The 12,500-nt window shown below is 43.0% G+C and overlaps 2 protein-coding genes across 6 annotated transcripts in view; one reads left to right on the top strand and one right to left on the bottom strand.

The window, feature by feature from the left end:
• dorip1 (dopamine receptor interacting protein 1) overlaps positions 1-11,330 on the bottom strand; it is a 21,224-nt gene extending 9,894 nt beyond the window's left edge. For both annotated transcript variants that reach the window (XM_079633415.1, XM_079633416.1), the window contains exons 1-2: positions 11,211-11,330; positions 360-884 (exon numbers count right to left, since the gene is read on the bottom strand). In XM_079633415.1, coding sequence (XP_079489541.1) covers positions 360-884; positions 11,211-11,278 — 593 coding nt within the window. In that variant the 5' untranslated portion in view covers positions 11,279-11,330. The remainder of the gene's footprint in view (positions 1-359; positions 885-11,210) is intronic.
• A 410-nt stretch (positions 11,331-11,740) lies between these two features.
• fsip1 (fibrous sheath interacting protein 1) overlaps positions 11,741-12,500 on the top strand; it is a 24,527-nt gene continuing 23,767 nt past the window's right edge. Inside the window, exons 1-2 of one of the 4 annotated variants that reach the window (XM_079632071.1) lie at positions 11,741-11,860; positions 11,966-12,006. In XM_079632071.1, coding sequence (XP_079488197.1) covers positions 11,851-11,860; positions 11,966-12,006 — 51 coding nt within the window. In that variant the 5' untranslated portion in view covers positions 11,741-11,850. The remainder of the gene's footprint in view (positions 11,861-11,965; positions 12,007-12,500) is intronic. The other 3 variants (XR_013799911.1, XM_079632070.1, XM_079632072.1) reach the window with 3 other exon arrangements.

Here is a 12,500-nt window from a genome sequence, read left to right as displayed (position 1 = left end):
TATTGAAGAAGAATGCGATAACTTAAATTATGTGATATGCGACACCATAATCCTTTAAGTGTGTAAAATACATTTAAATCACATCTTGCCTACATTAAGCAAAAACTCACTTCATTTTGAATAATTTCCCCAGAAAACAAAACTTAATATCGTATGTCTACTACTTTAGTAAATCCATCTTGATTTGAGAAATGTTTGATATTTGGACTGACAAAGACAAACCCTGAGTGAGAACAGCATTCAGATTTATCAGCCAATATATCGGTTTTCATATATAAAGAATAATCGGTATCGGCGCATCCCTAATCTCGATATCCCCGGCAGCCCTCGGTCAGTGTCGGGGTCAGAGGTCACCGCACTTGACGCTGATGGTCTTGCGCTGGTCCTCCTGGAAGCGGGTCGGGCAGCTCCCGTTGGAGCACCAGCTCTCCTGCGCGCTGGACATTAGGTCCTCCAGGTTCTTGGTGAAGTTCTCGTGCTCGTTGCCGAACAGGTCGATCTCCAGCGCCGCGTGGTTCACCTCGGCCCGGTACTGCCGCTTGGACATGCGGTCCCAGATCCACAGCATCTTTACCGTGGTGTAGTCGCACGAGTCCATCAGGAACAGGAAGTGCTCCACGAAGCGCTTGCCCAGGAACGGCGCCAGCTCCCGAGGGAAGCTCCGGTTGTCCCGCAGGATGACGTAGAGCAGCATGAGGAAGCCGTCGATGGTGCAGGTGTTCTTCAGGCTGATCTGCACGTACAGCGGCGTGGAGGCGATGGCCTTGCGTCCCGCGCGGATCGGGAACACGCCGCCCCACGGCAGGACGGGCCGCCAGAACCAGCGCTCGCCCTCCGCGTTATTGTTGATGGAGGCGCGGATCTCCTCGAACAGTGTCTTGGTCCTGCCACGACACAAACAGAAGCAGGTTTATTGGGCTACTGTCACTTTAAGAGCGAATGCACGGATCCAATATACTGATACACACACGCTTTCTTCCTCAACTGTTCACTCCTCTTACAGGCACACTATGTAAGATTTTTGGATCAAAATATCCGAAAACCACTAGAACAATGTTATATATTTTGATGTTTTGTGTACTTGCATTATCCCAAATGTTTCTAAGAATGTTTAAATCCAGAGAAACAAGCAGTTTTAACCAGGACACGTGACATGACATCATACCCGCGTTACCATCGATTTCTGGATATATTTAGTAGAAACCATGGAAAGACGCTTTAATATATTATGCGTTTATTAGACTGGTGAGCAACTGTTTGGATACATTCATCGAAAGAAAATCGAAAGAAAATGACACATTTGGGTAAATGTGTAATCTAGATTTATGCCTATTTTTTCACATCTTCACGGACACAACAATGATTTCCCTCGTGTGTTAATATCTTTCCTTGTAATAATGTATGATTTGCAAAAATGAAAACTGCTGCGTCTGTTTATATTAGAGAATCAAAGTGTGTGTGTTGTTCACACGCTACATAATGGCCAAGCACGCACGCTTAAAATAGCATATGACTAACGCGCGGCGCCGCTGTCTTTAGACTGGGTTTCTCCTGGTCAGTGGCGGAGTTGTTTTCTGAAACTGCAGAATATCACCAGGGAACGTTTGCACTGGAAGTTTGCGTCCTTATGCTTCAGCGGCTTTCGTAACGTTAATAAATCTTTAATACATTACCGGTCATTCATGAATATGATTTCTGCCCGAGTCCATCATATTCTCCGCCGGCTGGACAGGTGAAGACAACAACTCCCATGATTCCGCATCATCAAGCTACGCCTTTGTTTTGAATAAACGACCTCTAGTGGCGAAAAGTTACATAGTGTGTCTTTAACACATAACTGGCTCTGCAAGATGAGTGTATGTTGACATAATTAGGGGCCAAGCACTGAAGGTGCGGGCACCTATTGTATCTGTTCCCGTACCAAAAATAATTCTTCTTCTTCTTCCGCTCTGGGAGTCTATGGCAGCCCATAGAACCGATCGCGGGAAAGTTGTAATGGTTTGACATTCGGATAGAGGACAGTCCCAACATTAAATACACCAATTTTGGTGTGTCTAAGTCATTCCCTCTAGCGCCACCAACTGTCCAAAGTTTCACTCATGTTTATTCTAATAACTTTTGAACCACAAGGGCTAGAAACAAAATTCTTTTTTCCTCTGATTCCTGACCTCGTGACGATTCGATTGCACCCAATGACGTCATTTTGCGCCATGAAAAGTTTTCCGCCATTTTGAATTTTCCGAAAAAGCTACTTTTTCGAACTCCTCCTAGGCCGTTGCTCCAATTTCCATGAAAATTGAATCAGATCATCTACAGACCATGCCGACAAAAAGTTATGGAATTCAAGTTGATTCGCTTAGCAATTTTCGAAAAAACCCACAAACAAATTTTACGTAGCGCTTGCGAAAACAGACGTAAGGCTGTATCTCCGCAACGCTTTGTTGGATTCAGACCAAATTTGCCACATGTCATCACAAGCATGACTTGAGGCTACATGCTGCGTTTCGGCGCAGCGCCACCTACTGGTCCGGAGATATGAAAAATGGCTATTTTTGCTTATAACTTCTGAACAGTTTGCCCAAAAATCATCAAATTGGTCTCGTTAGATTCAGGCCAACATGCTGAGTCGACTGATATCCAATTTTACCATGTCGGCCATTTTGGCTGTCGGCCATTTTGAATTTTGTGCTAAAATGCTGTATTTTAAGAACGCATGAATGGATTGTTACGAAACATGGTATGGGTCATCAGCACGATGCCCTGAAGGAGCGTGAGAAGTTTCGAAACAGCGCCACCTTGTGGTCAAAAGTTATAACAACATTTCCAAAAAGGCTAATAACCTTTGAATACATCTGCCTATTGAAATGCCACTGGTCTCAATAGATTCGCTGGGTCACGCTGAGAACATAGATACCAAGTTTGCCATATTTGGCCGAACTTCCTGTCCGCCATCTTGATTTTCAGTCAAAACCTACTTTGTCGAACTCCTCCTAGACCGTTTGTCCGATTTTCACCAAAATCGAATCGTATCATCTCCACACTGTACCGACAAAAAGTTATGGAATTCGTGTTGATTTGTCAAACCGTTCTCAAATACCGCGCAAACAAATTTTACGTTGTGCTACAGCTACAGATTTAGTGCAAAAGTACTACATCGCCCATAACTCCTAGAGTCCGTTTGTCCTAGACTCAAGTGTCTCACACCACTGTGATCCCTGGCTCAAGGCGGACAAATTGGCTATCTCCAATTTCGATTTAGGCCAGAAAAATTTTCTGCTATGTCGAATTTTGTCCGAAACCTACTTTTGCAAACTAGTCCTAGGTTTTTCACCAGATCGGAACCAAACCAGTCTAGGACATTTCTCTGGACTCTCTAGATCAATAAATATCGAAAAAAAAGTTGAACTTTTGCATTTGGGTGGCTGTAACAGGGTCATTTAGAAAAGGGGCGTGGCAAAATACACTAAAAAGCCTATAAATCCCATATGAAAATTCAGAACTTCACCAAAATTGATGAGCATATGTGTCAGAACATGGTGAGGAAGCATGCAGAGTTTCATGGAGATCGGACCATAGGTGGCGCTGTAACTGGCAAAAAGCCTTCAATCTTATTAGGGGTTCAAGCATGAAATGCTGAAACCCTATTGTAATTAAGGATTCGTAAAACGCATCGTGCAGGCCAAACCGTAAGGCCTAGAGACGTGAAACCTGGCCAGATGGTAGGCCTCAATTTGGGGACAACCTATCAGAGTATGACCCCGAATGGCCCATAGGTGGCGCTACAGCAACCAAAAGTTCAAAATTGATCATAGCTCTTAGACCGTTTGTCCCAGGATCAAGTGCCCCAAATCGTTGGAATCCTTGGCTCAAGGCGGACAAAATGGCCATCTCCGATTTCGATTTAGGCCAGAAAAAATTTCTGCTATGTCGAATTTTGTCCAAAACCTACTTTTGCGAACTAGTCCCTGGTTTTTCGCCCGACCGGAGCCAAACCAGTCTAGGACATTTCTCTGGACTCTCTCGATCAATAGTTTTTGAAAAAAAGTAGAATTTTTGCATTTGGTTGGCTATAACAGGGTCATTTGGAAAATGGGCGGGGCAAAATACAGTCAAAAGCCTCTAAATCCTAAACAAAAACTCAGAACATCACGAAAATCGCTGAGCATATGTGTCATGACATGGTGAACAAGCGTGCCGAGTTTCATGCAGATCGGACCATAGGTGGCACTATAAATGGCAAAAAGGTTCCCTTATTATTAGGGGCCAAGCACTGAAGGTGCGGGCACCTATTGTATCTGTTCCCGTACCAAAAATAATTCTTCTTCTTCTTCCGCTCTGGGAGTCTATGGCAGCCCATAGAACCGATCGCGGGAAAGTTGTAATGGTTTGACATTCGGATAGAGGACAGTCCCAACATTAAATACACCAATTTTGGTGTGTCTAAGTCATTCCCTCTAGCGCCACCAACTGTCCAAAGTTTCACTCATGTTTATTCTAATAACTTTTGAACCACAAGGGCTAGAAACAAAATTCTTTTTTCCTCTGATTCCTGACCTCGTGACGATTCGATTGCACCCAATGACGTCATTTTGCGCCATGAAAAGTTTTCCGCCATTTTGAATTTTCCGAAAAAGCTACTTTTTCGAACTCCTCCTAGGCCGTTGCTCCAATTTCCATGAAAATTGAATCAGATCATCTACAGACCATGCCGACAAAAAGTTATGGAATTCAAGTTGATTCGCTTAGCAATTTTCGAAAAAACCCACAAACAAATTTTACGTAGCGCTTGCGAAAACAGACGTAAGGCTGTATCTCCGCAACGCTTTGTTGGATTCAGACCAAATTTGCCACATGTCATCACAAGCATGACTTGAGGCTACATGCTGCGTTTCGGCGCAGCGCCACCTACTGGTCCGGAGATATGAAAAATGGCTATTTTTGCTTATAACTTCTGAACAGTTTGCCCAAAAATCATCAAATTGGTCTCGTTAGATTCAGGCCAACATGCTGAGTCGACTGATATCCAATTTTACCATGTCGGCCATTTTGGCTGTCGGCCATTTTGAATTTTGTGCTAAAATGCTGTATTTTAAGAACGCATGAATGGATTGTTACGAAACATGGTATGGGTCATCAGCACGATGCCCTGAAGGAGCGTGAGAAGTTTCGAAACAGCGCCACCTTGTGGTCAAAAGTTATAACAACATTTCCAAAAAGGCTAATAACCTTTGAATACATCTGCCTATTGAAATGCCACTGGTCTCAATAGATTCGCTGGGTCACGCTGAGAACATAGATACCAAGTTTGCCATATTTGGCCGAACTTCCTGTCCGCCATCTTGATTTTCAGTCAAAACCTACTTTGTCGAACTCCTCCTAGACCGTTTGTCCGATTTTCACCAAAATCGAATCGTATCATCTCCACACTGTACCGACAAAAAGTTATGGAATTCGTGTTGATTTGTCAAACCGTTCTCAAATACCGCGCAAACAAATTTTACGTTGTGCTACAGCTACAGATTTAGTGCAAAAGTACTACATCGCCCATAACTCCTAGAGTCCGTTTGTCCTAGACTCAAGTGTCTCACACCACTGTGATCCCTGGCTCAAGGCGGACAAAATGGCTATCTCCAATTTCGATTTAGGCCAGAAAAATTTTCTGCTATGTCGAATTTTGTCCGAAACCTACTTTTGCAAACTAGTCCTAGGTTTTTCACCAGATCGGAACCAAACCAGTCTAGGACATTTCTCTGGACTCTCTAGATCAATAAATATCGAAAAAAAAGTTGAACTTTTGCATTTGGGTGGCTGTAACAGGGTCATTTAGAAAAGGGGCGTGGCAAAATACACTAAAAAGCCTATAAATCCCATATGAAAATTCAGAACTTCACCAAAATTGATGAGCATATGTGTCAGAACATGGTGAGGAAGCATGCAGAGTTTCATGGAGATCGGACCATAGGTGGCGCTGTAACTGGCAAAAAGCCTTCAATCTTATTAGGGGTTCAAGCATGAAATGCTGAAACCCTATTGTAATTAAGGATTCGTAAAACGCATCGTGCAGGCCAAACCGTAAGGCCTAGAGACGTGAAACCTGGCCAGATGGTAGGCCTCAATTTGGGGACAACCTATCAGAGTATGACCCCGAATGGCCCATAGGTGGCGCTACAGCAACCAAAAGTTCAAAATTGATCATAGCTCTTAGACCGTTTGTCCCAGGATCAAGTGCCCCAAATCGTTGGAATCCTTGGCTCAAGGCGGACAAAATGGCCATCTCCGATTTCGATTTAGGCCAGAAAAAATTTCTGCTATGTCGAATTTTGTCCAAAACCTACTTTTGCGAACTAGTCCCTGGTTTTTCGCCCGACCGGAGCCAAACCAGTCTAGGACATTTCTCTGGACTCTCTCGATCAATAGTTTTTGAAAAAAAGTAGAATTTTTGCATTTGGTTGGCTATAACAGGGTCATTTGGAAAATGGGCGGGGCAAAATACAGTCAAAAGCCTATAAATCCTAAACAAAAACTCAGAACATCACGAAAATCGCTGAGCATATGTGTCATGACATGGTGAACAAGCGTGCCGAGTTTCATGCAGATCGGACCATAGGTGGCACTATAAATGGCAAAAAGGTTCCCTTATTATTAGGGGCCAAGCACTGAAGGTGCGGGCACCTATTGTATCTGTTCCCGTACCAAAAATAATTCTTCTTCTTCTTCCGCTCTGGGAGTCTATGGCAGCCCATAGAACCGATCGCGGGAAAGTTGTAATGGTTTGACATTCGGATAGAGGACAGTCCCAACATTAAATACACCAATTTTGGTGTGTCTAAGTCATTCCCTCTAGCGCCACCAACTGTCCAAAGTTTCACTCATGTTTATTCTAATAACTTTTGAACCACAAGGGCTAGAAACAAAATTCTTTTTTCCTCTGATTCCTGACCTCGTGACGATTCGATTGCACCCAATGACGTCATTTTGCGCCATGAAAAGTTTTCCGCCATTTTGAATTTTCCGAAAAAGCTACTTTTTCGAACTCCTCCTAGGCCGTTGCTCCAATTTCCATGAAAATTGAATCAGATCATCTACAGACCATGCCGACAAAAAGTTATGGAATTCAAGTTGATTCGCTTAGCAATTTTCGAAAAAACCCACAAACAAATTTTACGTAGCGCTTGCGAAAACAGACGTAAGGCTGTATCTCCGCAACGCTTTGTTGGATTCAGACCAAATTTGCCACATGTCATCACAAGCATGACTTGAGGCTACATGCTGCGTTTCGGCGCAGCGCCACCTACTGGTCCGGAGATATGAAAAATGGCTATTTTTGCTTATAACTTCTGAACAGTTTGCCCAAAAATCATCAAATTGGTCTCGTTAGATTCAGGCCAACATGCTGAGTCGACTGATATCCAATTTTACCATGTCGGCCATTTTGGCTGTCGGCCATTTTGAATTTTGTGCTAAAATGCTGTATTTTAAGAACGCATGAATGGATTGTTACGAAACATGGTATGGGTCATCAGCACGATGCCCTGAAGGAGCGTGAGAAGTTTCGAAACAGCGCCACCTTGTGGTCAAAAGTTATAACAACATTTCCAAAAAGGCTAATAACCTTTGAATACATCTGCCTATTGAAATGCCACTGGTCTCAATAGATTCGCTGGGTCACGCTGAGAACATAGATACCAAGTTTGCCATATTTGGCCGAACTTCCTGTCCGCCATCTTGATTTTCAGTCAAAACCTACTTTGTCGAACTCCTCCTAGACCGTTTGTCCGATTTTCACCAAAATCGAATCGTATCATCTCCACACTGTACCGACAAAAAGTTATGGAATTCGTGTTGATTTGTCAAACCGTTCTCAAATACCGCGCAAACAAATTTTACGTTGTGCTACAGCTACAGATTTAGTGCAAAAGTACTACATCGCCCATAACTCCTAGAGTCCGTTTGTCCTAGACTCAAGTGTCTCACACCACTGTGATCCCTGGCTCAAGGCGGACAAAATGGCTATCTCCAATTTCGATTTAGGCCAGAAAAATTTTCTGCTATGTCGAATTTTGTCCGAAACCTACTTTTGCAAACTAGTCCTAGGTTTTTCACCAGATCAGAACCAAACCAGTCTAGGACATTTCTCTGGACTCTCTAGATCAATAAATATCGAAAAAAAAGTTGAACTTTTGCATTTGGGTGGCTGTAACAGGGTCATTTAGAAAAGGGGCGTGGCAAAATACACTAAAAAGCCTATAAATCCCATATGAAAATTCAGAACTTCACCAAAATTGATGAGCATATGTGTCAGAACATGGTGAGGAAGCATGCAGAGTTTCATGGAGATCGGACCATAGGTGGCGCTGTAACTGGCAAAAAGCCTTCAATCTTATTAGGGGTTCAAGCATGAAATGCTGAAACCCTATTGTAATTAAGGATTCGTAAAACGCATCGTGCAGGCCAAACCGTAAGGCCTAGAGACGTGAAACCTGGCCAGATGGTAGGCCTCAATTTGGGGACAACCTATCAGAGTATGACCCCGAATGGCCCATAGGTGGCGCTACAGCAACCAAAAGTTCAAAATTGATCATAGCTCTTAGACCGTTTGTCCCAGGATCAAGTGCCCCAAATCGTTGGAATCCTTGGCTCAAGGCGGACAAAATGGCCATCTCCGATTTCGATTTAGGCCAGAAAAAATTTCTGCTATGTCGAATTTTGTCCAAAACCTACTTTTGCGAACTAGTCCCTGGTTTTTCGCCCGACCGGAGCCAAACCAGTCTAGGACATTTCTCTGGACTCTCTCGATCAATAGTTTTTGAAAAAAAGTAGAATTTTTGCATTTGGTTGGCTATAACAGGGTCATTTGGAAAATGGGCGGGGCAAAATACAGTCAAAAGCCTCTAAATCCTAAACAAAAACTCAGAACATCACGAAAATCGCTGAGCATATGTGTCATGACATGTTGAACAAGCGTGCCGAGTTTCATGCAGATCGGACCATAGGTGGCACTATAAATGGCAAAAAGGTTCCCTTATTATTAGGGGCCAAGCACTGAAGGTGCGGGCACCTATTGTATCTGTTCCCGTACCAAAAATAATTCTTCTTCTTCTTCCGCTCTGGGAGTCTATGGCAGCCCATAGAACCGATCGCGGGAAAGTTGTAATGGTTTGACATTCGGATAGAGGACAGTCCCAACATTAAATACACCAATTTTGGTGTGTCTAAGTCATTCCCTCTAGCGCCACCAACTGTCCAAAGTTTCACTCATGTTTATTCTAATAACTTTTGAACCACAAGGGCTAGAAACAAAATTCTTTTTTCCTCTGATTCCTGACCTCGTGACGATTCGATTGCACCCAATGACGTCATTTTGCGCCATGAAAAGTTTTCCGCCATTTTGAATTTTCCGAAAAAGCTACTTTTTCGAACTCCTCCTAGGCCGTTGCTCCAATTTCCATGAAAATTGAATCAGATCATCTACAGACCATGCCGACACAAAGTTATGGAATTCAAGTTGATTCGAATTACCGTTCTCGAATACCGCGCAAATAAATTTTACGTAGCGCTTGCAAAAACAGACGTAAGGCCGTATCTCCACAACGCTTTATCGGATTCAGACCAAATTTGGTACATGTCATCACAAGCATGACCTGAGGCTACATGCTGCGTTTCGGCGCAGCGCCACCTACTGGTCCGGAGATATGAATAATTTATATTTTTGCTTATAACTTCTGAACGGTTTGTCCAAAAATCACAAAAGTGGTCTCGTTAGATTCAGGGCATCGTGCTGAGTCGACTGATATCCAATTTTCCCATATCGGCCATTTTGGCTGTCGGCCATTTTGAATTATGTGCTAAAATGCTGTATTTTATGAACGCATGAACGTATCGTTACGAAACTCAGTATGGGTCATCAGTACAACGCCCTAAAAGTACTCAAAAATTTATGAGACAGCGCCACCTTTTGGTCAAAAGTTATAATGAAATTTCCAAAAATGCTAATAACTTTTGAATAAATTTGCCTATAGTAATGACACTGATCTCAATAGATTCCTTGGGTTATGCTGAAAACATAGATACCAATTTTGCCATAGTCAGCCAAACTTCCTGTCCGCCATCTTTATTTTCTTTTAAAACCTACTTTTTCAAACTCCTCCTAGACCGAACGTCCGATTTTCACCAAAATTGGATCGTGTCATCTCCAGACCGTGCCGAGTAAAAGTTATGGATTTCGTGTCGATAGACAAAACCGTTTTCGTATACCGCAGTGGCAAAGTTGAGGCATGATGCCAAAATGACTATTCAGGCTTTATATCTGCAATGCCTTGACATATTGACACCAAACTTTGTATGTGTCATTGTCACTTCACTCTGACCACATCACATCAGTTTCGTAACTGCGCCACCTATTGGTCGAAAGTGATAATCATATTTTTAGTTATTGTATGTGATTTTTCAACCATTTTGCCAAAATTCATCTTCAAATGTCTTTAATTGCTCTTTGCTGCAGTGGGTCTCACACTCCCAGCCACTTTGGCATGTCTTGTCGTCTTGCTTGCGCTTGGCCCCGGTGATTGCTGCTTGCAGCTATATTTGTGTGTGTATTTGGCCATATAAGCTGCGGAAGAACACTGAATTCGGGATCTCACGGCTTTCTGTGTGCGTGTGCTTCGCTTATTGCATTTAATAACATTAAACTCACACACGTGTGTAACAGTCATGTGTGCAGTCTACTCTCTGCTGTCTTCGTCCACATAAAACTTGGACTTTTTGTAATATTTTTTGGTGTATTAAAATCATGCAGTTATCACAAAGCTGTTGTACATTTGCAATATTTTGATAATTTTGATAATGCAGCCCTAGTCCAGATGAGTTTTTTCTGTCGCAGGGTTAAAGTATCATTTCAGAATACTTGTAATTCAAAACAATTGTTTAATATGCACTGTGATTGATCAGCTGGAGAAAGTATGATGATTTATATTAGATAGTTTCTTTCCTATAATACGTTTAAAGCAACACTTACGATAATGAGCTAATATTTAGAGCTTATATGAAGTTTGAAAGGTGATCAGAAATCCGGCTGATAATAAGCAAAACTCATTCATTTGAATTCTAGTAAAAAAACCTGCACTTGATTAAGTGTCATGATGACTCCTCGATACTCGAGCCCTGTTGTTGCTGCACAGATGTGTTTAGTGCTCGTGGTGTGATGCTCTCACCTCTCGGAGTGTGTTATGAAGCTCCGCAGATCCTCTGTGTCTGTTAAACAGCAGAAATCTCTCTCCATATTAATGTTTCGCACGTCTTCATCTCTACGCAGTAAACAAACATGGCATCTGTTTTCCAGCACGGCGCCCCGCCCACCTGATGACGCGACACGCACGCAGCGCGGAACAAGCCCCGCCCACTCGAGTCTTTTTTTGTTTTGTTTCCCGCTTCTGCTAAAGTATGAATGTACTAGTCATAAATATACATAATAAAGCCTTTATTATCTATATCTATGGTAGTAGTGGCCTATTTTTTTTTTTAAATGACTAAAAATTTGATTTCAATGCCCATTTACACTTGTAGATAAAGGTACATGACGCTAGAGCTCGCCTGTCTGCAAAGGTGATTGATCGAAATGGAAAGTTGTGGCAAAAACCTTTTTCACAAAAATATTAAACGTCATCACGTTTCCTGTGTTGGATTTGTGTAACTAAAAACTAATAATAAATCGACCTATGTCTACTACATCCGGGAGATCCGCGTCCCTGGATACAGACGCGCGCGCTCACTGTAAACAAACCAACGGAACACCGTCAGTCAGCGCGACGCTCGCAGTGTGTGTGTGTGTGTGAGACTCATTTACTGTAATATATGACTTTAGGTGTGTTTATTTGCTGATTGATCAAGTCGACATGTTCGTGTTCTGAGTAATTTGATCATATTTCACTTGAATATACTGTAAATGTGTGTGAATTTTGTGTTGTAGAAGCTTCTGGTGAGATGGAGGATATTCTCACAGTACAGACGGTGAGGAAACACACACACACACACACACACGCGCACACACACACACACACACACACACACACACACACACACACACTGACTCTCTCTCACACACACTGTCACTGGTGTGTTCAGGATCCAGAGGGTCAGCGTGAGAAGAGGAACACTGGCTCTCTCACACACTCTCACACACACACACACACACACACACACACACACACACACACACACTGACTGTCACTGGTGTGTTCAGGATCCAGAGAGTCAGCGTGAGAAGAGGAACACTGGCTCTCTCACACACTCTCTCACACACACACACACACACACACACACACACACACACACACTGACTGTCACTGGTGTGTTCAGGATCCAGAGGGTCAGCGTGAGAAGAGGAACACTGGCTCTCTCACACACTCTCACACACACACACACACACACGCACACACACTGACTGTCACTGGTGTGTTCAGGATCCAGAGGGTCAGCGTGAGAAGAGGAACACTGGCTCTCTC

Source organism: Phoxinus phoxinus (assembly GCF_949152265.1).
Source record: "Phoxinus phoxinus genome assembly, chromosome: 13".
Classification (NCBI taxonomy): domain Eukaryota; kingdom Metazoa; phylum Chordata; class Actinopteri; order Cypriniformes; family Leuciscidae; genus Phoxinus; species Phoxinus phoxinus.
This window is presented reverse-complemented; position numbering and strand designations above follow the sequence as displayed.